At 44.7% G+C, this 25910-nt stretch overlaps 1 protein-coding gene across 2 annotated transcripts in view; it reads left to right on the top strand.

Moving 5' to 3' along the window:
- The first annotated feature begins 5312 nt into the window (after nt 1–5312).
- The window catches only part of CYSTM1 (cysteine rich transmembrane module containing 1), a 30652-nt gene continuing 10054 nt past the window's right edge, over nt 5313–25910 (top strand). The window contains exons 1-2 of one of the 2 annotated variants that reach the window (XM_026105508.2): nt 5313–5547; nt 17536–17780. In XM_026105508.2, coding sequence (XP_025961293.1) covers nt 17555–17780 — 226 coding nt within the window. In that variant the 5' untranslated portion in view covers nt 5313–5547; nt 17536–17554. Of the gene's footprint in view, nt 5548–15679; nt 15816–17535; nt 17781–25910 lie in introns of those variants that run through there. The other variant, XM_026105509.2, reaches the window with a different exon arrangement.

Below are 25910 nucleotides of genomic sequence, written 5' to 3'. Positions count from 1 at the left end.
AGTCCGGCAGCATTCATTTGATTTGGATCGGACACCCAGGCAGAGCTCCTGGCAGGGCGGACAGATGTCTTCTTCTAAATCCAGCTATGTCCCAGGAAGAAACTATGGACCTGAATATTTACACTGTTAGTTTTCATCAAGCAAGTTAGGAAACTTTCCTGATGCATGGGGAAAAAGACCTTTGTCCCCAGGCAGGTCTTGAGATTTCAGCACACAGAGTGAAGATCCATTGAATTTATCCTCCAAGGCAGCATTTTCATTCTGCAATGCTTTATTGATTCTGGATCTGCTCACATAGTCCTGCAAAGGCATTTTTGTGCTGAGGGGCTGGCATGGAGTAGGAATGAATATTCAGGTTGGTGGGAGCATGGGGATGGACAGGACCCCTTCAGTGGACATTGCTGGAAAGAAAAAGGTACAGATGTGTCCTCTCTCATCTCTTCTGCCCCACAGACACCCCTACCAAAACCGGTAACCAGCAAAACTGCCCTGCCTGCATCCTGTAATCTCACATAACCCTCTTGCAAGACAGTGGGGTGTTTCACAAGGCTTTTGCAATAAGTTTTAACTGAACAACTGTGTGGAAAGAGATGCAAAAGGCAGCAAGAATGGAGGCAAGGAACTGCAGCAGATTCTCTGGGCAATGGTCTTGCACTCAGCTATTCTCCATCTTACAATTCACCTTCTCCGCAGTTTGGTGTGCTGTGTGGTGGATTCAGCTTTGGTATTTGTCCTCTACAAGGTCAAGTCATTCCCTCTTGTTTATGTCTTTCAGGAAATAAGAGGGAAAAAAGTAAACACCAAAGGAAAAAGCTGTGATTGCAAAGCCACTGAGCTGGCAGTGGCAGGGAGAGCTTGGTGAAACAAAAGTTGTTAAACTGGAGTTTCCTGGCAGCATGTTTTTCTCAGTGAACAGGATTCACATTCCCCTTCCCATGTTTGTGAATAACAGTAGGTCATATTAAGAAACAGGAAAAAGTGAGGGACAAAATCACTGGTAAAAGAAAGATGCAAGGGGGACTGTTTTGATAGGTGCAAAAGCCTCCATGTCTTCCAGCATCTCAGACAACATTTTCAAGTGATCACATCAGTGTATCTTGCGAAGTTTCCTGTGCTCAGCTGAGACTCAGTACTGACCATGTCATGCTCCCACGCAAATGCATAGGGAAGCCTATGGTGGAGTTGAAGTGAACCCATTTAGTTCTACATATGTAACACTTTAAGGATGTTCCCACAACCTCGTAGGTAAGGAGCGCATCTCGTGATGTGCTAACACAGCTGACTGAAAGTGGGTGAATCCCAAAATGAGCATATAATTTCTGTTGGAGGGGTAATAAGAGCAATCAAGCTTTGATTGCCTTAATATTTGAAGTATTTGCAAACTGGGTAATAAGGAGATTTAAGTATCGAGTGTCCTTATAAGATCTTAATGCTGCCACGTGGCATTTTTCGAGCTGCTTTTTTAGTTAATGTTTGACAAGACAATGGTGTGTACCCAGTGGCACTGCAGTAAAGAACTGAGACAAGTTTAATGTTAACCAGCAGAACAGTGTATATGATGTCTGCTGTAACGTACCTGGCCAAGGAGTATCATTTGCAAATGCATACGCAAATAATATTGTAGTGAAAGCTACATGTGAAGGAGTTAGACTGCAGCTTCCAGGGCAGCTGAGATGGCAGCTGAGCGCCCCTGTCGCACCCGTGTTTGCAGTGCCTTTCCCTCAGCCCATTTGCGCCAGCTCTCCCATTCCTCACACCCGCTGCGCAAGCAACTTGAACCCACTAGCTTGGTGCAAAATTATCCAGGGGATTTTTTTATTTTGCTATGTTAGTTTTACTCCCTTTTGCAGAGTAAATTGCCTCAGAGGAGGCTCTGACAAGTGCCAGACCTGGCAGCAGGGCATTGCGTCTGGGAGCAGAGAAAGGAGGGAATGAGTGAGTTGGTCGTTAGCTCACTGTATTAGGGAGATCACAGCCTTAGCCAGAGAATTTGATTTCCTGAGATGGGCTCTCTGAAATCTGTTATGCATTGCACCTCCCATCAGCCAGCAGGTTTAATTTGGGATACACTCACTACAGTGCTTGTTGGGATGCTTCATAGAGAAAAATGGTAGTTGTATATCTCATTCTTCTATTGCCCAAGCATGCAGCATCTCCTATACTAATTTGAATAACCAAGCCTCATCAGAGAACCAGTATTAAACTGGCCTGATTTTATGTACTAATTCATGAAGGGGAAAAGGAAGTTCATTTCTGCGTGCGAGGCAGTGCAGGAACAGGGATCGTTCTCCTCCACCCCCTGTGTGTTATTATCCTGCAGTCACAGATACTTCCACGGCTTCCCAAAACACCTTGCACCACTCCAGGCACAGGAGTGACTTGGGAGCAGCTTTCAGGCAGTAGGTTGCTGTCCCTCTTGCAGTGAGTCATAAGCATGAGTCACAGACATGTGCTTAAGGCAGGCATGATAATATAGTACTTTGACCCATGGCCCTGACCTATTTTATCTGAGCAAATCTGGACAGCTGCTTTCCCAATACCTGTGCTTGGAAGGTTTCATGTGCAAGTTTCCTGTAATTAGCAAAAGGCTACAAGATATTATATCAAAACCTGAGTAACTGGTACGCATGTCCCTGTTGTTTACAAATGCACACGTAAATAATATTGTAGGGCAATGAAAGCTACATATGAAGGCATTAGACTGCAGCTTCCAGGGCAGAGCTGTCCCTGTCAACTCCAGTCGAGCCCTCAGAGAGTGGGAGCATTGTGTGGAAATGAGACCAGGAGAGGTCTCCGGGATTGCTGAATCCCGTCCCAGGAGCCCCCATCATACAGTCCTGCTTTTAAATGTATCCACATCCACTTTGCAGTCAAAATATTTGCTTTTATTTGAAGGCAGTTCTGGATTCTTTCAATGTTGATGGTTAGAAATTGTCTTCTAAATTTCAGGCTACATTTCATACATAGTCGGTTTGGTTTTAGATTTGCCTAGCTCTTCCCTCCACCATGTTTCCCTCCTGAGGCATTTATAAGGAACAATCACATTACCTATTAGCCTGAGTTTTGCCAGGCAACCCAAAAACCTTCACTCTGCTGCAGGTGATATTGCAGAAGAGATCTCAGTCAGGGCTTTCTCCAGGCAAGGTCTCTCACATTGCATTTAACAGACACATTCAGATCCATGCTCTGTCCTGGGAGGGCTGAGAGCTGTCATCATGTCAGAGCTCCCTGGCAGAGATGAACCTCTCCCAGCCTTGCTACTGCCTCAGAAAGGTTCATTTCCAATTCCCTGCATTAATTCCTATTAGCTCTGCTGCTGCTGCCTGTGTGTTCTGTGTCAGCGTCCTCTATGAAAATTGAGGCCGAGCATTCATTTAATTTGAGAGGGATGCACCCACATTCTTTTAATCTCAACCTTATCTTTTTTTGCACTGTGGCCTTGTTTCCTCTTTCTTAGTTCTAATTCAGCTGTAGTTTGGGTTTTGTTTTAGTTTTCTTTTTAAGATCTAACTTAGATTAATTTTTGATAAGTCCTGATTTCTGACTTTCCACATATAGGCTGCTTTGCTGAGCAACCATTTTTCTGCCCCTCCTAGACTCTCAAAGACAGCAACGGAGCAGGGACAGAATGGTCAAGAAGAGCCCTTTTCAGCTCTTAAACCTCTCAGAAATGCACCAGCGTTTTAATGTATATTTACCAATATCTGCATGATGTCTGCAATCCAGGAGACTTGTGTTGAATCCAGTAGTGTATTAAGGATATTAAGGACTTTTTTTTACAGAGGTGATTGACAAGGCAACTAGGAGAAATGCTCTGCTAGAGCCATTACTCACAAACAAGGACAAGTTGGTTGGGAATGCAAAAGTTGAAGGCAGCCGTGGTTGCAGTGACCATGAGATGGCAGAGTTTCAGCTCCTCAGAGAAAGGTGCGAGACAAATAGCAGAACCACAACCTCAGATACAGGAGAGCAGTTTTCAGCTTCTTCAGGGATCTGCTTGGCAGGATCCTGTGTGAGACTGCAATGGAGGGCAAAGGGGCCAGGACAGCTGGTACATCTTCAAGGATCACCACTTCCAAACACAAGAACAGGCCATTCCTGTGCAGGAAGTCAAGCAAGTGGGGCAGAAACCAGCACAGATGAACAGGGAACTCCTGACTGAGCTCAGATGCAAGAAGGAAGCACACAGAAAGTGGAAGTGGGCACAAGGAGGAACCTGGGAGGGATGGAGAGGCGTTGCCTGTGTGGGCAGCAGTGAACCTGGGAGAGCCAAAGCTCAGCTGGAGTGGGAGCCAGTGAGGGGTGTGGACAACAAGGAGAGCTCCTAGAAGTACATTGGCAGCAGAAGGAAGGCTAAGGGACACGTGGGCCAGCTGCTCACTGGGGTGGGGGACCTAGCAACCATGGACCTCAAAAAGCCTGAGGCCTTCTTTGACTCATTTTTTACTCCTGAGGCTTGTCCTCAAGCCTCCCAGGTCCCTGGGGCTAACAGCAGAGTTGGCAAGAGCGAGGAATTACCCACACGAGAGGAAGATTGACTTGAGGTGCACTTGAGCTATCTGGTCCCACTCAAGTCCATGGGACCAGGCGGGATGCATCCGAGGGTGCTGAGGGAGCTGGCCCATGCCTTGGAAGGTCATAGCAATTGAGGGAGGTTTCCTGATGGAAAAAGGCAAGTTTTCAAGGAGGGAGAGTAGGAAGACCTGGAAGACTACCACTTGCTCAGCCTCACCTCAGTCCCTGGGAAGGAGATGGAGCAAATCCTCCTGGCAGCTGCTTCCAGACACCTGAAGGACAAGAAGGGCCCTGGGAGCAGCCAGCAGGGATTTACGAAGGGCCGAAGCACGTGAGGAGCAGCTGGGAGAACTGTGTCTGTTCTGTCTGGTGAAGGCAACAGGGAGATGTTAACGATGCCTTCAGCCCCGCGACGGGAGGATGCAGCCAAGGCAGGACCCGACTCCTCTGGGAGCCGCACAGTGAGAGGGCAACAGGAACAAGCTGGGACGAGGGAAATTCCCCTCAGCTACACGGAAATGTGATTCACCACGAGGGGTGTCGAGCACAGGGCAGCCCCAGGGAGGCAGTGCGATACCAGTCCCCGGGCCCGGCGCAGCCCTGAGGGAGCTGGGTCAGCCAGCACCAGCCCCCGCCATTCCTGCCCGGCCCCCCCGGCTGCTCCCGGCCGGTCGGCCGAACACGAGCGGCGCCAGCGGCCAGCGTGGCGCCCCGCGGCCGGGGAGCCGGCGGGGCGGGGCTCGGGGCGAGACCACCCCACCCCCTGGAGGGCGGGGCCGCGCCCCCGCCTCGCGGCCATTGGCTGAGCGGGCAGGCGCAGAGGAGGTGCGGAGGCTCCGCAGCTCGCGCAGCGGGTAACCGCGGAGCGCGCGCGCGCACGGAAGCACGGGCTCGTGACGTCCCCTCCTCCCCCCAGCCCGATTCTTATTTAGCCGTCGGGCGACTAGCTCCTCCCCTTGTTTTCTGACGTCACTGCCAGCGGTGGGGGGAGCAGCAGGTGCAAGCGGCGGCGCGAGACGGGCAGTGCCTCAGGTACGGGCGGGTCGTGTGGGGCCTCGCGCCGCTGGGGGGGGCGCTGGGAGAGCCTTGGGGGGGGGGGTCGGAGCGGCTTGGCGTGGGGCTGGGAGCAGCCGGGGGGGGGGAAATCTGTGAGAGCTGTATGTGGGGCTGGAAGCAGCCGGGGGGGGGGGGGGCGCTGTGAGAGCCTGGCGTGGGGCCGGGAGCAGCCTGGTGGGGGGAAATGGGGCTGCGAGAGCTTGGTGTGGGGCTGAGAGCAGCCTGGGGGGGGGAGGGGGAGACGGGGCTGCGAGAGCTTGGCGTGGGACTGGGCCGCCCCATCTTTCCCCTGCGGGTTGGTGGCGAGGGGGGCTGTGAGGCTGGGAGGGAAGCGGAGCGGCTGTGGGGCGGCTCTGGGCAGCCCGGCGCGGGGGCGGAGGGTTGGGGCATCGCCCTGCCCGCCGAGGCGCGGAGCCTTTGCTGTGAGAAACGTGCTGACCGCTCTTGTTTCCTGAGGGGAAGGAAGAGCAAAACATCTCGGGGCGAAGAGGAAAGGAGAGCGCCTCCCTCCCTCCAGGGCAGTGGGACTGGCTGCTCTGGTGGCAGCAGCACAAGTCTCCCCACGTCTCGGTGGGGATAGATACTATTCTGGGGCAAAAGGGGTGATTCAACAGTGAAACAGCCCTCTGTTAGCTGGGGCAGTAGAGCTGTTTGCTTCAGGATGTTCCTCCCCCTTCTGCCAGTTATAATTGTTTGTTTACCAAAAAGTTCCTTTAAACATTTTGAAGCTTTTGTTGTAGGGACCGATATAGCTGTGAAGTCACTGCGGTGTCTTACCGTCTCACAGCATGTGTCAGGGAGAGCAGTACTTCCCTGTTGCAGTTGCTTGTCTGTGTGGTGGGGGTGCAGGGGAGAGAATAGGAAGGCAAATCAGTAGTCAGAGCAGTTGGGCATATTTACCCAGCCATATAGCAATAAATATGCTAGCAGTCCTCTGAGTTAGAAACAGTAATACTGCACCCTGTGCTTAAATGCAGTTGTCCTGGATTTGCATTTCCTGTTCCTACAGCCACTAGAGACCTCCTTTGCATAATCAAATGTCTTGGTGAAATAGGAGAATTAAAGAAAGGAGCCTGCTCCCTTCGTTTTCCTTGCCATAATGGTCAGAGATGGGAGACTTTTGTCTGGTTCAGCCCCAAGATCTGTCTCCATCATCCCAGATTCATGTTTAGCTATATCTGAAAGGAAAATTAAAAATGCTTTTTTTTTGCTTTTGATGCTTCCCCCTTTTGCTAGGGCTTCTGTTGTTCTGAGACTTGTATAAACAGAAGGTTCAGCTGTGCTGTCTAAATGGTGTAGATCTCTACAATGTAGTAAATGTAGGTGTGTTAAAACTATAGTGCTGAGTGACTGCCAGCTGCTTTATGCTTTTACTGCATCAGTTTTTCTAATAAAAAAGGCTGTCTCTTCCTAGAAACACTGGGTAATAAAAACCCTGTTACTATATCACATAGACTAAAAAGGAGGCATAAAATGCTGGGACTTAATAGTGACTGTATTTCAGTGCTTTTTTAGGGATGGTGTAGAATTAATGTGCCTGTTGGATAATAATCTTCTGCACTGCACAGAGTATTTTTATCAAGTACCTAAACTTTTGCAGCACTCTGTTACTGTCTGCCCCTGTTTCATTTCTAATAAAGGCCATCTTTGTTAAAATACTGATTTGTCATTCCTCGAAAGGTTTGAGAGCAGTTACTGCTAATCTGCAGACGCTGGTGGGCTCTTCGCTGTAGAGGCTTAAGAGGCACAGAAATGTTGTGTAAATGAGTGGCTCCCAGCATGGGTGAGGAGCACATGTGCTGTGCAGGTCCTGCTGGGTGGTACCCCCAATGTCGGCCAGACGAAGCAGCTGTGGTGGTTTGCTGCTGTGTGTCTCCCAAACACCTAGGCAAGTAGTCAGTCCATAGTATACTTCAAATTGGCAGTAGCTTTTTATTCCAGAAAAAATCTGAAGTGCTTCTGTAAACATAAGCAGAGTTGTTGCTGCTTTTAGCATTATGATGGGTTGGTAGGGAATTATCTGGAGGGACAGTGTTTATGGTAAATAGAGGAATTGCTTGCTCTCGGGGGTAGTTCTGGGCATGTTCAGATTAATATGTTACTCTTTGTAGCAGGGCGGAGCAAGCTTGTGTAACTTCACATTTTTGATAAACAGGTCTGCATTTCTCCTGATACCTCTTCTAAATTTCAAGATGATGTGCTGTAGATTTGCCAAGGGGTGGTGAAAACTTCTAGTGGGACTTTCAAACTTGAATGAGCAGTGTTCAAATGCCTGCCTTCAATATTGATGTTTTCTACTCTCCTGTTTTGTGTACTTTGTCTGTCTCAATTTCCCATTCTGAACTGACACCATATGGCTCAATGAGTAGAAAATAGCACTCTGTCATTTTTGGGAATAGAGAAAGATGGTAAGAAGCATGAGTCATTCAAACAGGTTGTATCATTATTGTCAGGTTCTGGCATAGTGCCACCTGCTGATTTAGATTCCCCACAAGACAATCTGGAAGAATTACTGAGGCTTGCTCACCATATGATGTGGAGAGATCACTTTCCTCCAGATTTTTAAATGACATATACGCTTTGCCTACCATCTTTGGTGCAGGGCAGGTGCCTTTTTTTGCCTTCTGTTGTCATGGCCACCGGATGCATGTCCCAACCATGACCTGCTTGTGTAGAAATGAGTGTGCACATTCCTACTACTGTGTATTCTGGTTCCCTTTTCATTCCGATTTCCTTTGGAAGGAAGTTGAGAGCTGCAGGCAGGGAGGGAGCTGCTCTATGCTTCAGTAAATGGCTGACTGGCAGTCAGGGTTGCAAGGTGCATTGTGGAGTACACCTGCTTTATACTGTAGATCTGGCCTTTTGTATTCCTCGAGGTCAGTGGTGAAACCTGGTGGTCATGATGACTAAGCTCAAAGTCTTGCTTCCGTCAGTTGTATATCAGAAGGATATTTCCATATTAGCATTATTCATCGTTGGAGTGTCATTTGGTTTTGAGCCTTTGGCAATTCTCTGAACTCTACATTTCATGTTGAAGAGAAGCTGTTAGAAGTGTTGCAAAGATAACTATTGTACCTCTGACAGTGTAAGGCAAAGGCTTTCTTTGTTTAACTATTGATAATGCGCTGCCTTAGAAGTATTTGATTGTATTCTGTGACAAGCAGCCATTAAAGAGGGTTCTTGCATCTTTCTTATGGGTTGAAGTAAAGCATCATGTTACAACTGCAGGTATGATAAGGAAAAGCAGGAGGAGGGTAACTGAGAAGGCGTAAGGAAAAATCTCAATCCTGCTCCTTTTTCTGGCCTGTAAGGAAAATCTAGTTTTAAGTGATGAAGTAATGAAGCTGTAGAAAAACTGTTTTTATTTCAGTGTACATACACTGACTTTACTGTGCCTTAGAAGCTGTATGCTGCCCTGCAGTGTGTTTCCCACATGAGATGGTAAGTAATCATCATGCAATCAGTAGTATCCCCCATCGATTTATTAGTATTGGGGAGGCTGTTCCATTACTGGATGCTGCCAGAACACCATCTGAATAACAAGTACAAACATGTTATCTATCTTAACAAGTGTTTATTAACTTTCTTGCCAGCTATATTGTCTGTTTTCATTCTGCTTTTGGTTGGACCAACAAAAATTCTTACCTTAACCATCATTTGTAGGCTCTAGTTCAACTTTTGTTGACATTCAGGTGTTTTCAGTGATTTCTGGTTTTAGTATTTGTTGCACCTTTGAACTGTTTTAATGCATCTCTTTAACTGCAGGCATAGTATTTTAGAGATACTTCTAGAAATGTATAAGAATCTATATAATGTAGCACATATGCAAAGACTTGAATAAGAATGTTGCACAAGAAATATTCAGAACATGAAATAAGTTATTAATGCCCATATCTGAAATGAGTTCCGTAAAGGCTTCTGCTTTTTCATACTTTTTTCTGCAGCTGCTTATTTAACTGTGCTGAACCTCAGTCGCGTATCAGCATCAAGCCTTATACCTTTGGAAGATCGGTTCTTTGCTTTCTGACTTTATTATTGTTGGTCTCAGGTGTTTAGCTGTATGTTCTTCTAACCTTCTATCAACTATCTGATAAACCTCAAGACTCTTCCACACAACTGCAGTTCTTATTATAACAGTAACAGATCTTTGGCTTTGTGTGTGTTTTTTGAGCTATACAAGCAGCTGTTCCAGTTTCTCACTTTTGCTTCCGCAGCCTGAGGAGCGTGTAGGTACACAGTGGACAACATGTTGCAAGCGAGGAAAGCAGGCAGTTAGAATAGTATTTCTGAAGAGGCTTTGTGTGTTCATAACTGACAAGATACTGACGTTTCTCTGCAGCAGGAGAATCCTGGTGTTCAAACTCATGTGGGCATGAGGCTGTATTGTTGTAAAATCCTCTTGAGACAGAGCAGCAAGGACGGATCTTGTGACTTTTAAGCTTTACAAAGGCAGTTTCATGTGAGGAAATACTGTCAACATAACATCAGGCACTCTAGCACTAATCAACACCTTGGGTTTTGAAATCAAAATCATCTGGAAACGTGCCAGTGGTGAGTTTTGTCCAGAAGGCATGACAGAAAACAAGGGACTGGGACACAGGCATCAGTCTTGTGTGCATTGGGTGCATTCTCCATTTACACAGCTGGGAAGACTTCAGATATCCATAGGACTTGCAGAGGTACTGAGAGGAGAAACTATCTAGCTCTGGACCTTGTGGAAGTTAAATGCCTGTTGATCCAAACTTGCATTTTTTCAGTTAGTAGGACTGACTGATCTGATGGCTTCAGTCATTCAGATCTGAATAAAGCGAGCAAGTCCATCACTTCCTGGCCATTATGGAGTATCGTATATCAGCCAGTGACCTTTTAATGAAACTGGTTTGAACAAAGCGGCATTTTCTAGTTTTCCATTGGTAGTATGAAGCTGGGCTTTTTGCTTCTGCTTAGACGTGTTTTGGGAAGTACAATATTTTTGGGAGGCTTTTGGTAGAATAAATGGACAGCACAAGAACTGCATCTATTCAACTAGGTTGATACTGCTGCCTGGTGAAGTGGGTGGGCAGAGTGGGTAAATCTGAGTAGAAGCTCTTCCTGGAAATGAATAGAGCAAAATGGAATATCTTGCCATTTATCCTTAATGTACCTTTTATGTGATCGCTAAATGGAGCTTGGAAAGAAGCTGGTAAGAGGGAGACACAGAACCAGGGCCATTTAAAAGCCACTTGTGCTTTTTTCATTTGGATACTGTTCATATGAAATGTAATTTGAGGTCTAGGCTTGTTGCCAGGAGCTGGATTGTTGATGTTAAATGTACTTTCCATTAGAGCGCTGTATTGGAAAACTACTTCCTAGTGCTGCAGGCATGGGAAGGGGTGGGTTGCATCAGCGTGTCCCAGTTGCCATTCTCAGGATCTATGCCTCTCACCATATCCTCCATCTTCATCTGTGCAAAGGCCAACCGAATCAATATCTAGCATGTACAAAACGTGATTCTTCCTGACTACACCAGTGTACGGGGTGCAGTGCTTGATCTGCTGTCTTAAATACAAACTTATTGCCTTGAAGTGCCTAAAATCTGCTAATTTTTTTTCTTGGGTGGAGGAGGCAGGGGTTGTCTAGACATTCTAGACTGATCTTCATTGTTTTCAAACTCATTAATTCCCATTTGCTTTCAGAGAGCTGTTACACTGTTTGCTATGCAATAGGAGGCTTTTAACCTTGTTTCATTACACAGATTAGATTGTTGTTTCCCCTACCCCCTCCCCTAGCTTTTTATTTAACCGATCCATTTGAATAGGAGATTGGATTTGAAGGTTCTGACTTGCAGGCAACCGTCCGTAGAGATTGGTGTTTCTTCTTTACAGATGAGATGTAAAAATACAGATGGCTCTTCTGTATATACTATTTTCTCTTTTGCTAAGATAACAAGGAGCAGTGTAATCTGTGCCAATATGCAGTAGCAAATTTGTACTGGCTTCTAGTCTCCTTAAACTCAAAAAGTATGCTGACCTCGAAGAGGTGCTTTGGAAGGCCAGCCTTGTATGTGGCCTTTTAGGGGAGGGTAGGGAGTGAAACCAAGTTGTCTCAGCAAGGTATGAAGGCTCCTTATTTCTGGATCCTGCATGTTACCAGTAAAACTTTCCTACCATTATGCTTTCCCTTATTCTTTGTTCTTGCTTTTTTTCCCTTCCTTTCCCCCCCTGCTTGATTTTATCTTCAGATCAAAAGTCCTGCCACTCATGCTGTGCTTCTGCAGGGCTGTTCTTGCCAAGGGAGATGGCGATCTCAGGTGGCGGTATAAGTGAGGTTACCACAAAGTACTAGTTCAGGAAGAAGATTCCTTCCCAGTGATTTCATAATCTTGATGGTTAGGATATCCCTTGGTGGGATAAGGATAAATCTCGCTGATTTATAACCCCTCTAAAAGAATGAAGGGGAGCAATAAGTGACTAGTCTTCACAAGGGGAGGGGGTTACTGCCAGAGTCCTGCCACATACTGATCTGTACAAAGGAGTAAACAGGTGGCAGCTTGTGCTCGATCTTTTTTTTTCTTTTCCCCAAGACTGATGAAACTAAAGCTGCTCTCAGACTTGTGTATGAATCTGGTATCTGGCCAGAGAAATGGTGGGAGAGGTTGTGTTTTGGTACTACAGTGAATGATGTGTGTGGGAAGGGAAACAGTCCCAGCTATACGTGTGCAATGATAGGCTCTAAATTAGCTATTCCCTCTCAGAAGGAACTTGCGGCTGTGATTAGTACAGTGAAACCTGAGCTGCATGTTTGGCTTGATGTACAGTGCTGTCTTAAGAGCTGGCGAGGAAAGAAATGGGAAGCAGAACGCTGCTGTGGTGGGAATCTGCGGCAGCAGAATTTTGTGCAGTCTGGTGTCACTATCGGAAAAAGAAATAGTAAAGCTAAAGACAGGAATGGATGGCAAGAATGATTAAAGAATAAGACAGGCTCCATAGGAGCAGAACCTTCAGCTTGGGAGAGATGCCTGGAGAAAAGAAAATCCTGAGTATACAGGAAAAGCTGAGTAAGGAACAGTAGTTCCCTACTTCTGTAATGCTTTCATTGGATATGTTGACTTCTGTAGGTGTATTGTTTGCCAAAGTGGGCAAGTTCAAAAAATATATACATGTATACAAAGCATCATACTTGCACTTTTTCATAATCTTTAGAGAGTGAGCTCTCAGACTGGCAGCAGCTCCTATTTCAGTTGGAGCTTTTTGTTTATTTGTCCCCCCCCCTCCCCCCCCAACCTTAGGGAAGCCAGTGTGCACAGCCTCTACAGGTTGGGTGAGCTGCTTACTTAAACTCTTCTGTTAGGGTAGGGGAAACAATGTTTGCTCATGGAACAAATGAGTTCAAAGATAGCTAGGGAAACTTAATGGCATACCAAGTAACTTATCTCTTAGCAAAAATGCTAATTTGAGGGTGATGAGAAAGAATAGGAGTATGTTTTGTGTTTTTCTTCAGACGTGTTTGTAACTTCTCTTATAACCAGTGACAGAGGGCAAATGATTAGTGGCATCAAAAATCTCTTAAGATTTGCTGCGTTTAGTACTAAACTAAATTTCACCTCAGGTGAGACTGTACAGTGCTGTGCTAACTCCTCCTAATGGAATCTCTTGGACTGCCATGAAAGACAGGGCTTTACTGACATGTTGGTTTCTTTCTTCAGAGCTCTGTGTGCAAGAGGTGTTAGTTGGGAAACCCACAAGTGTGACTCTTGATGGAAGTTCATAGGAGCTAGTGGTGGTTACAGCCAGCATGGAATTACTGGTTAGGTGGAGAACCCACAGCAAAGCTTACACGCCTTTGACTAGGAGCTCAAGTATGTCTTTTTGTATCTGCTTTGTGATGCAAGGCCCTGGCTGGCAAACATATACCCAGGTGAGTAAATAGGGCTAGTAAACATGTCATATGTGACTTCATGAGACAGTAAAATCTAAGTATTGTCATGCAGTTTGAAAGGGTAAGTAGGGAAAAATGTGTGACAGTCAATAACTGGTGTTGGAGGTGAGGGAGAGGAAAGAATATACTAGAGAATGTTACTTAGCACAAAGGCTACTCTTAAGAAGGCTGACCTTCACAGCAGAGGAAGAGTTTGAAGGAAAGTAGACAGAAGTAGTACTTCAGACCTTTGGACAAGCCAGTTTTCACATCCACCTTCTGGGTTTGCTGAATGCTTTAAGTTTCTGGAGTTTAGTCTTCCCGTTCATTACAAATAATCTCCAGTACAGCTGCTGTTGAAACTGTTCTTGCTGGATGTTCTCTTACACTTTTTGCCTAATCTCAGTGCTGGTATTTTACATTTAATTTTGAAGAAAAAATTGCATTAATCTCATTCTTCACCTCCTTCACTGTCCTCTTGTGTTCTTCTGACCTTACTAAACATACATCTACCCAGATCTTGGTAGATTCTCTCCAGCTTTTTCATGAGTCCTCCTCTTCCTTCCCCAGTGTTAACAAGCAGAAGGTAAGTTACTAGCTCCACTCCAAACCTGTCTCCTGTTTTAAAAACTAAATTTTGACAAGGCTAAAACAAAGCTGCTAATGCTAGTGCTCTTTGCCTGTTTTCTTTCTTGTTTACTATGCTGTCATTTCCCTGTTTGCTCAGACCATCACCAGACTTGGACTCTTAACTCCTTATATCCAGTTTCCCAGACTTTTCTACAGAACTGCTGATGTGCAGGTTTTTTTATCTGCCACAGCTATCAGTCTTAGCCAGGCTCTCATCTTACTGTGTGTGTTCAGTAGTGTCTAAGCTGTAACAGGTACAGCCTGGTTCTGCTGATACCATCTAAGATCTTTCTGCAAAGACATTTTTCTAGCCTGTGTGGCTGCACAGGCATTTGTACAGCTTTCAGAAAACCTTTTGGTATGGTCCTGTACCAGATGCTTGTAAGGAAATGAGGCGTGGGTAAGGGACAAGCTTCTTGCATGGGTAAGGGAAACAGTGGAATGAGTGAATGATCAGCCCTGGCAGTAGGGGGAAGCCATCAGTGCAGATCCCTGAAAATAGTCTGTCTAATGCAACTGTGAAAAATTGGAAAGGGAGGAGTGCATTAGCTGAATTCAGGTCATTCACTGCCTGAATGAGTTCACAGTTAACTGAAGAATTACAGCATTTTATAAGTCTTGTGACAGCACTGAAATGGTGATGATATTAAATGTAGGTAAATATGAATTGATGCACATGAAGGGGCAGAAGGGAAGACCTCACAGAACTTCACTGAACTTCACAGAAAATGGGCTTTGAGCTGACTGTTCTCTTAAATAAGAGCTTTGGAAAACTGAAGTAATGAATGTGACTTTCTTGGAGCTTAGCAGTGGTCACTAAAGCAAGCTGAGCCCTAAGGATTCTTAAGGAAAGACTTAAGAACAAACACTTGATCTGTGGTGTGCTGCTTTTGAATGCTGTATGTACTTCTAGTCATGGAAATTTAAAGCAGATAATAGAACTAGAGAGGTTCAGACCGGGGGGGGGGGGGGGGAAAAGATGATCAAAAGAATTGCCTGGCTTCTGGATGAGAAGAAGCTGGTAGACTAGTTGGGACTCTTCAGCATGGAAAGGGAATTGCTGCATGCCTCTTCCCCATTCTGATGGATCCATGAAATCCTGAGGGTCACTACAGATTTATGTTCCCTGCTTCCTGCAAGCACCCCAGTTGGAAATGCCTGCCCCATGACATGGGCACTAGAAGGGTACGTGGGCTCAAGTGAGATTGGACAAACTCACAGCAGAGAAATTTACCCTGCTGTGTTAATTGTCTGCATGCTGTCTGGTGCACACTGGGCACCAAATGGTTAGTCTGCTCTGTGTGTGTTTATGTACATGTAGGTTTGCATATACACACTTGTGTGCATGTATATATGCTGGCCTTGTTCTTCCCCAGGAACTTGCTTTTGGCCACTATTTTGAGGTGAGTTCCTGGGTTAGATGAGCCTTGGGTGTGACTGAGGATGGCTGTTGCATTAAGTCCTAATTCTGCAGTCTTTTGCATCTAAGTAACAGCATCTCACTGGCTTGCTGCAGGCTTGGTGGAAGAGTTGCAGTGCAGTAGAATGGTTAAGGAGCTTCAACTGAAACTTCTGTTTCTCTTGTCCATTTTCAGATAAGCAGTTAAGTGGTCTGGCTGGCCATGCAGAGAAAAATAAACAAAATTCCTCTGATGACTGGCATTGACTTAACTGTTAAAACTCTCGTCAAAAGCATTAAGAAAAAAATCATTTGAAAGGTAACAGCACTGCCTTAGCAGTTAATGATGACTCTTTGGTCTGCATAGCAAAAGGAGCATTAGAATTAATTCAGCTGAATGACAAACTGTGGGCCGGGCAAGGTTTGGGAAAACTCAGCCTGGTGAGATTCAAATGCTTTTCAGTATTGTCATAGGAGGGGCATTAATGCTATTACCTTGAAGTATGTCTGTGGAATTGCTCAGAGTTTGTAATGTTCTCCTGGGTGTTGTAATCAGACTGGCTCTTATAGGCGGAGAATGGAACAGAGCTGAGAGCCCTACAGCATGTATACAGATGCTAACATGCTAATGAAATTCAGGCAGGAGTAACCTGTAAATAAGGATCCTTCCTTGGGGAGGGACAGTCAGCTCTTTGAGGTGATGAAATAGCAAGTCATAAACAAAGCTCAGTTCAACGCTAAGTCAAGGACTGCAGCAGCTAAACATAGCTCAAAGCCTTGACTCACTTGGCTTTGGCTGGGCAGATGACTTTTGGTCTTGCTATAGAGTCATGAAGGTGAAATCATTAATCTGTGTCATGCCAGAGCTCAGACTAGATGTGCTAATGCTCTCCTCTGGCCTTAAAATCTGCACATCTCTAACAGTTAATGCAGTATGCTGAGCATCTGGGTCGGGCTAGCCCAGCTGCTCGTCTTTTCCAACACCTTCCAGAGGATCCTACAGACTGCTTGTCAGTGAGGCTTGCTACACCTCTCCTGCTCCATGCCAGCAGAAGCAAATAATCTTCCCAGTGTTTCTCCCAGAACCCTGTGAAGCGTAGGAAGTAGTATATAATGTGCAAGAAAACAGTCTTTTAAAGCCTATCATGGCAAAAGGACAATAGCAGAATAAAACTATTTAAATCAGGATAGTTCTTATGTTTCTCAAATGGAGAAAAGCTTGGGGAAACCTAATATAAGAAATGTCTTGCTCAGTCATGCTACTCAGAGGTTAATTAAAATTGCAGTATTCTGGTGACAGTCTTGTATCTTGATGGCTGCGGCATGAGTAATGTGTTAGGTAGGCTTTGAATTTCAAGTCTTTGAAGTCTCTTCAGTATTGCTTTTTTGCATGAGCCTGAGCCTAAGATCCTGATTGCTTGTGACTGTTTAACAGTTCAGGAGCATTTTATTGAAAGAATATATTATTCAGTTACAGTGTCATCAGGAAATTATTCATATACAATATTCTTTCAGAGCTCTGCTCTATATATTTGTAACAATTGCCAGGAGAAGTGTAATATTCTACTTCGGAACAAACTGCGTTTCAGTTAGGTGTGTTCATTCTTTCTCTCATCTAGACCGAGGCATATGTCTGTGGTAGGCTGCACTTCTGTATGCTTTTCTTTTTTAGTGTTGACAGAAATGCAAAGTAATCACTTCTAAATCTCTCTCAAAAGCAATTTACTTGAGTGGAAGCTGAGGAATTTTCTTTGCAGTTGGAAGATTGTTAAATATCTTAGGGTAAATAGTTAATGCATGACTCGGGAAATCAGCAAATTGGTTTCTTCCCTGCTATGCAGAAGTCATATTACTTAGAAGTCACTTCTATTGTATGGGCAGAAACTGAGTTGGATTAAAAGCCTTACTGCTTGACCAGGTGTTCTGAAGTCTGTTAATCTTGAACTGAATACGAGATCCTTGGGAGAACAGTCTGAACTGAGGTTTATATGCTCTTGGAAGAAGCAAAGAAACTTTTTTTTTCTCTCCTTCTGCTGCAGGACAGATTCTACATCTCACATGAACTACGAAAATCCTCCACCCTACCCTGGCCCAGGCCCAACTGCTCCATACCCACCCTATGCACAACAACCAGGTGGTCCTCCGGGCCCATACCCAGGTTATCCTCCAGGGCCGTATCAGCCAGGTCAACCAGGCTATCAAGGTTATCCGCAGTATGGATGGCAAAATGCACCTCCGCCTCCACCTCCAGGACCAGTCTATGCAGATGGGCCTAAAAACACAGGTATGCTTCGCAGCAATGATGCAGTGTAATTGTGACCCTTTGTCTTGTAAATACACAAGTACATGTTGATTCTTGAAGTAAGATGGTTGCCAGCCCCTGGCCTTAAACAGGGTTGGATGTGGTGGAAAGCTGTTGGGAAGCAGCAATTCTGGCTCTAGCTCTGTTTTCCTGCTTTATTTTGCTGTTGTTCCTCTAATAGTTCTCTGGCTATTGAAAGACATTGCTGAACACTCTTGACGCTGATGCCGGAAGGGAATCTTTTATGCTGGGGTTGTTACACCCACTTTTTGCTAGCTGTGGATTTGCCAGCACTTTCATTCTGCCTGTCCCTTGGTTGACTAAAAACTTCAGCCAAAGGCTGGATAGTTAAAGCTAGTAATATTCAAAACTATTAATTCCTACTGAATTAACATGCATATTTTTTTCTTCAGCCTATGGAAATCTCTCTGGATGATCTAACAGTACCAGTGGAGTAATTCTTAAGCTTTTAATTGTTTTTGTTTGTTTGTTTTGTGAAGCTGTTATCTTCCTGTGAAAACCCCAGATTTCTGAGGGAGGGAAGGAGGCCAATGTAATCTACTTTGGCAGCTAGATGCTCTGTCTCCATGTGCCAGTTCCCCATAATCTGATATGCTGGTTTAACCTGGCACCCACAGCTCTCTTGAGCTCACTGCAGTGCTTGGTGCAGCCTTGAATTGTCAAAGTTGGACAAGGCTTGGTCTGGTCCCTGCCTTTCCTCATTGGGAAGAGGCGGGTTTGGTAGTTGTTTTATGAACTCCTTGCCTTGCTGGTGAGGATGCTTACCTGGAGACCAGGGTTATTCTCCTCAGCTTGGCTTTAGTAGATGTTCCACAGGCTTTAGTTGTAAAATCTCTTTGAAGTGCACTGCTTATGTATCATAGAGGCTTACTCACCCTCTCACAGTCAGCATGGGGATTCATGCTGTCGTGCCAGCTTAAGCAACTTATTTCAGACTTCCTCAGTGATAAAGGTACTAATCCAGCCTGGGAAGCCAGAGACCATCATTGCCTATGTGCTTCTGTTGCAGTGAATATTGCATGTAGTCCTGAGCAGTTCAGAAGAGCCTTAGGTGACTATAGCTGTTCTGGCTGCCTTGGGATGCCAGAGGATGTGGCTAAAGCTTCCAAAGGGGCTGTGCTGCAGGAGGGGATGCGGGGAACACTTTGGTAGAGGTGTTGTCCAGGGACTAGGGTACAGGCAGGAGTTCCTTTTTGGAAGGAGAGAAGTGTCAGGATTTGTATCAGAAGTAAAGTGGAGTTGCATACAGGAAATGTTAACTGTATGCGATGATAATGGATAGACTAAATTGGGAATGGAAAGAAATGGGACTAATGTATCTCAAATGAAAATCTGAGTTAATGCTTTATAGCTATGCAAGGCACTGGCACTTTAGGTACTACTGTAATCGAGACTTTGTGGGTCTGAGGCTGATGTCACTTCAAAATTGTCAGGACTTGGACAACTCCCCTGAAGCCTTTATCACTACTTGAGGCTGTTCTTGTCTGTCGCTTGTTGATGTAATTCTCCATGTACTGTTGTCCCAATTGCTTGGGACCTGTGCTTGCATGTGCAAAGTTGCAATTCTGAGTTCATGGCTAATGCTGGGTAGCTGCCCTCATTGAGGGGAGCACAGTGTACTATTAAAGTGGCTAGGGCAGGCCTGAAAGATCACTTACTGAAAAGTTTCTATGTGTAAGAGCTGCCATAGACTCAGAGTATTGAAGTGGAAAAGACAGGGCCTTTCAAAAGGAGGTAAACAAGTGCTCCTAAAAGCCCTTGGAGACTTCTTGGGGCAGCAGGGGGTCTATATGCTTTTGTTTGCTTCTGTAACAAATGCTGTGTTTTGAGAACTCATCTCTGCTCCTCTGCTCTATCACTTCATATTTCTAACTTAGCAGCGCACTGTGATAAAAGTCTGCTGAAAGCCCTGACTTTATGGGAAGCTGGAACTCAAGGCAGTTTCTAGCAGGACCTTGGGGCTGCGTTGAAGCCAAAGGAGCCTTGACAAAGATGGTTGGACAAGCCAAACTGGAGAGGTCATTTTCAAGAATTTGTTTTCAGTATGCTTGGTTAAAATGGTGGCCTAGGATTCAGTTACTGGGGCTAGTGTATATAATCCTCACTGGGGTTATAGCTGATGGAGCATGTCAGGAATCTTCTGCTGTGGGTGTAGCCAGAGGCCCCAATTCAAGGAAGCAAACAATTGGTGTGAGTGATGAGTATGAATGAGTGCAGGTCATGCTCAGCTTCCTCTGTAGAAGAGCGAAGGCTTCAAGGGCCTGCCTTTCAGAAGGAGGAGGCAGCAGCAAAGGGTTGCTTTTCCTCACTGCTACATGAAATTGAAGTATAATCGGGGTTTCCCTCAGAAATGTTGGAGTGGCTAACAGGCATTTCTGGGTATTTGGGGAAAATGGTATCCTATTCTCCTGTGCAAAATATCTCCTTTGATTAGCACAAGTCAAAGGTATGCCAGCAGAAGCTGACAGGAGAGAGGGACTGCTGCTTTGAGAAGTCTGGTTTTGAGCCAGAACTGCTGCCTCGATGCTTAAAGGATCCCATGTCAGGCTACATCAGGGAACTGATTAGGCTGAAAGTCCTGTGTTCAGACCAGGTCTCTGCTGCATTCACAAACCTGTGGACCAGCACAAGGAATAGGCTGCTAAGCTGGAAAGAGCAAGTAGCTAAGTGTTTGAGCGCTGCTTTCTGTAACAGCCCAGGCTTATGCTGCAAAGGGTACAGTTTTGTGTTAAACCTAAGCTAGCACAACTGCAGTTCTAACTAAAAACACCTTAACCCACAAAACAGCGATCTTCCGGTTGACCAAGTCTTTAAACTGACTTACAGTGGCCATGTGGTCTCTAGATCTGACTTGGGAGTCAGTGACTTGCCTGACTTTTGCTTATGTAAATGTAATGTGAAACCACATTAATATATTTAAAATGAAATCAAGGCTATAACTTAATTTTTCTGCAAAAGATTCTCCCTTTTCTTGATTCTCCTTCTGTTAAACACCCTTTTTTCCCCTTGCTTCTGTTTGGCTAGTCCTTCAAATTGAAACCTGACTCTTGTAATGTGATGCTTTGACAGAAGGCTGCTTTTGAGCTTGGTATAGTGATGACCTCCAGGAATGTCTAATACAGAGCTGATGTCTCTTTAAAAAGCTGACTTTAAAAAAAGTATAATGTTATATATCTGTTTGTGGCTGAACCTGTAATGTCAACTTGATGTGTAAATTTAATCAAGTCATTACAGTCTAGTGAGCTGGCCTGGCATGACTTAATGTGGCTTGTCAGTTCCTGTGGTGCTTCCAAACGGTTAACTGGGGAGAGCTACTGTGTGGATGCTTTCCTTTCTGAACAGATGTTTTGCACTCCTAGATGACTTTGCTTAATCTAATGAATTAAACTACTCAAAGTAATGCATTAATATTTATGAACAAATGTGTGTCCACACTGAAAACTAAGTAGGAAACTTGTTCTACTTTAAAAAATATGCCTTAAATTGTTTTTTTGTTTTTCTATGTAGACAAACTGAAAAGTGAGCTCTTGTTACATTATGGACTGTAGCTGGTGTACTAACATGTGGAAATAGTCAATTAGGCATTACATTTTGGTCCTGAGTGGATCACACAGATGGAAATAACTGTCCATTCAAACATTACAGTGCAAGTCTTCAGATTAACTGGGTTACTGCTGAGGTGCTTTGGATCTAAAGATCATTTTCTGCCTCATGTATATGTGCTCTCAAAACCTGGCAGTAAAGTGGCATTTCAAGGTGACAGAATTCTTTTTAATCAGATGATCAGTAGCCTGCCTAGAGTAGCAGTGGATCTAGTCTGTTCAATTGGCCCTTAAAAAAAAAAAAAAAAAAGAAAAAACAATCTTCATAGGGCTTATTCTCTATATAAAAAAGAAAACTGCACCTGGGATGTAACAGGGAAACAGCTTAAGCTTAGCAAGTACTGATTTTGTCACCCACACTGCTCAGCAGCTCATGAAACATTGAGGTAAGCCTTGTCTCAAAGGCTCATCTTAGAGGACTCTTCAGACTAAACAGTGCTACCCACAACATTGCTGTAAGTGATACCATTTCTACATGACATATGGCAAATAGGAAAGCAGACTTGTGTGCTGCAACTGTGCTGCTCCAGGCCGGCAGAAAAGTTCCCATACCCTGCATGGCTAGAGAGTTTAGTGCCTCTTATTGGGGTCATGCTTGGCAAGGGTGGGTAAAACCTCAGCTGGAAAGCAGGAAATTATTGCTTTTAAGTGAGCAAAGACTTGGCTAGAAATTGATGTGAGGGAGCATGTTGTCATCACTTAAATGATACTGAATGGGAGAACAAAGGATGTCTCATTGAAGGAAGGTGTACAGGCCAGAACAATGCTGAACAAGGAGTACAAGTATATTCTGCTCTGGACTGTAGGATTAATTAACCATGATGAATGTCTGAACTGCAGAGATTAGCTTGCTATTTATGCATTAAATCTTATAGTGATGTTGGCCAAATGACTTCTGTTTGCTATAGCACTCCGTAAGAGGAGATTACAGCTGCTGGCAGTCCTTTGCTCCCTTTCCCAGGGCAAACGGAGGCTAGCGTATGCAGGCTAGCATATGCAAGTTTGTGCTATCCCCACAATTAACTTAGCTACCTCAATCCTCAACACTGTTAGGTGTGAAACGCTTCACAAGTACATGTTTCTTCTACAGGTGGAAGAGCAGTGAGTCAGAAAGGCTAGTGACTTTTCAAGGTAACAGAGGAGGCATAACAGCTGTGCCTCAAAACAAGCAGTCTATTTGCTGAACCATCGTTCTTGATAGCTGGCTTCAGGGCTTGCACAGGCTACTGCTAGACAAGCTTCCATAGAAACAATACTTTGTACATCTTACAAGGGCTTGTAACAGTCTTGGCTGTTGTTCATTAGAAGTAAACAACTTGACCTTTACAGCTGATAATTTATATGCTGAGCCGGAGGGTTGTTATCCCTTAGGATATCTGATCCAACTTCCCAGCTCTGAACTGATGTGTGTTAATTTTTATAGCAGGCAAGATGTGAACAGGAAAAAAAAAAAAAAAAACCAAGGGCTCTGTCTTCATGTCTGCCCATGAACATGAGTTCCTGGAACACAGTAGATCTACTGCTAGGTGCCACAAAAAGCTTTGGGTAGCTAAAGAGAACTTGCCTGTACCAGAACGTAGCTGGGAAAGATGCAATGGTACAAGCACAGCATCTGTGTGGAGCAAAGCATAAAAACTGGTGGGCCTTCTCAAGCTGCAGAAGGCTTGCTTAGGAGGAAAACACTTCCAGAAAATGCCTTATTTTCCCACCAGTTCTTTCTAGTTGTAGAATTAATTCAGTGTCAACTGGCATAAGGAAACTGAAATATCTGCTGACTGGTCGGCCAGGTACTTTCTTGTCAGTATAAATTAGGGCCGAAACGTAATGCTGGTATTAACGTTCTGCTTTAAAAAGTGAAATGAGCCAAAGTATGGAGCAGCACACTAATTCTGAAAGAACTCACTGTTAGTAATCTGTTCCTCTCAGTTTTTCTCTGATACATAGCAACATAAAGGATGAGGCTATTCCACTGTACTAGAGGAACCAGGCTCTGTCAGCAGCCTTCCTTCCAACTGCAGGCACAAACTCAGTATTGCATTTGACCTTTTGTACTTAGGGTGGAAATCTTATTTCTGCAAGTTGATTACTTGTAGCAAAGCCAGCTGTGATAAGAGTAATAGTCACAGTGATTCTGCCTGCCTCCCAGTGTTTGGCCAGCTGCAAGAATAAACAGGTCACCTAGCTACAGAGACACTGCCTTGTGATAGAGGTATGGGTTTTTGCTCTGGGTCCGTATGGAAGAGGGGATCGTGACCACTCTGATTAAGCTTTTTGATGCCTTTCTGTTGTTACCCCTCTCACTTCTCAAAGCTTGTTTATTTGAGCCTTCTCCAGCAGTTTACTTGGAGGATGAATTGCAGCAATTCTAGCAGGCTTTGTGTTGTATATTGATCCTTTCCAAGCAGTCTGTTGGAATACTTTGCTTTAACTATTACTGTACCTTTAGGACCTGCAACTGCAGACAGCCTATGTCAGTGTTCTGGCAAAAAAATACTCCTTTATCTTAATTACATTGTCACTTGTTCTCTTATCTGCTTCTCATACTACACTGTGCATTAGAAACCTGGTGAGCTTACAGTGTCATACTTCTTACTGTCCCAGACTAACGTCAGTTGACTGAACAAACACTGGGCTGTTTGCTGACAAACAATATTGTCGCAGAGCTGATGTCTGAAACACCCTGACCTTTAATGCTTTTCACTCCTAAAGGCTAGATAACATGAGAAGAATTTGATGCAAAGAAAAGGATTTCATAATTCAGGTCCTGTATTTGAAAACATGCTTCATACAAACTGGCTATGCTAGGCTGAGACTGGCTGCATAGTTAACTGAATTAAAAGGGGCTGCTGTTCTGGAAAGTCTCTGTTACCTGGGCTTCTCTCTCTAGCTTGGGTAAGAAGCAAATTGTTTAGGACACTCTTCCAGCACTGTGAGCAGCTGTGCAGATCATAGTACTTGAGTGCTGGAGAGACTGCTCAGGGATGATCTTGCTACTCTGAGCAACTGTTCACTGTGACATGTTCCCTTAGCTTTAAAACTGGACTCTGTCCCTTCAGTCTGTCATCCAGAAGCTTCCTACAAGCCCCTTGTAAGACTGAATTCATGCTGTGTAAAACTCCAGGCGAGGTCTTGTTTAAATTGGGGATTGATGCTGATGGTCAAGTAGAAAATACTGATTCAAGCTGAGGAATGTGCTGTTCTTACCCCTACAAGTGACTAGGTGGGAAATGCCTCCTTGCTTTTAGTGAATTAGGATTTCCCTGTGGAAAAAGTCAGAGGAAGTTTTCATATACCATAAATTTCAGAATTCTCTGCAACTTTTTTTAGAGGAGAACTGAAATCTCAAGCCCTGAATTTCACTACCTCTTAACTAGGGGGAAGCTGGCTGCTTATGAAGCAATGTCTACTGCAAACTTTTAACCTTTATGATGGGGTTTGTAGGGCTTTGGAGAGATCGCTAGTGCCTGTTGATGTCCTGCAGAGCCCGAGTGCTCACTCTAAGGTATACTTTTTTCCTCAAGAAGTGCCTCTTGCCCTGCTTTTCAGAGGTGTCGAATCCTTCCCGGGGACACTTGTACTCCATAAATGTTGATTAGTATTACATCCTATGGGCCCTGTCTGATCTTGAAGATCTCTGATACACATGATACATGCTCAGGAGAGGAGATTAACCTCTTTCCAAGCCCTGAGCTCAGCTGTAAGATAACTTTCTGTACAACATTTGTGGTCAGGCCTATCCTAATGCTAGGAGCACAGGTGGTATGTGAGAGAGGAACCACTTTACCCTTGTGTGAAATGCAGCCAGTGCTGTGTTGGCTTTTGAAAGTATTCACTTGGCATGCCTGTACAGTAATTTCCCTGAAATGTTGTGTGCTTAGCTCTCAAAGCCAGAGCAGCTCTCCAGGGACTAAGAGCTTCTCCAACTTACAGGAGCTGAAAGGCAGGATTTCTCCTACTATACTGGATGTAGTCATACAGCCCTGGAAGAGAGCACATGGCAGGAATGACACCAGATTTGGTAGTGGTAGTTTAATAGTGTCTGCTTGAGGACAAGCTGAAATCTAGGCTGGGTCAGCAACAGCTGTTGGGTGGCACAGGTGACTTGCAAGTGAAGCTAACTGCACTCCTTACTGGCCCTTTGCTTGCTTGCTGCCTCTTCCTTTTTTCTCTCAGGTGGCTTTGGCAGTAAAGCTGTTTACATTTAGAGAGGGAGATGATGAAACTTGCCCTGAGTGTTTTGTAACTTTGGAAGCTTTCTTGCTTAGAAGTAGGCTATTGTATTTCCATCTGGTTCTGACAGGTATCTGTTTTGGGATTTGCTAAGATATTTCCTGAAATTTGAATATAGTGTAGGTAAAGAGAACATGAGTACAGTGAAAACCTTTGGGCAGAAAAAGCTGTGGATGGAAAGTGGGGGAGGGAATGTGAGATGACAGGGCTGAAGCTGTTAAGCAGGAGCAAATATCCCCGAGGAGGAGCAAGAATAAAT

Source organism: Dromaius novaehollandiae, chromosome 15, assembly GCF_036370855.1.
Source record: "Dromaius novaehollandiae isolate bDroNov1 chromosome 15, bDroNov1.hap1, whole genome shotgun sequence".
NCBI classification, from domain to species: domain Eukaryota; kingdom Metazoa; phylum Chordata; class Aves; order Casuariiformes; family Dromaiidae; genus Dromaius; species Dromaius novaehollandiae.
Note: the sequence above shows the minus strand (reverse complement) of the source record. Positions and strands in the feature narration are given on the sequence as shown.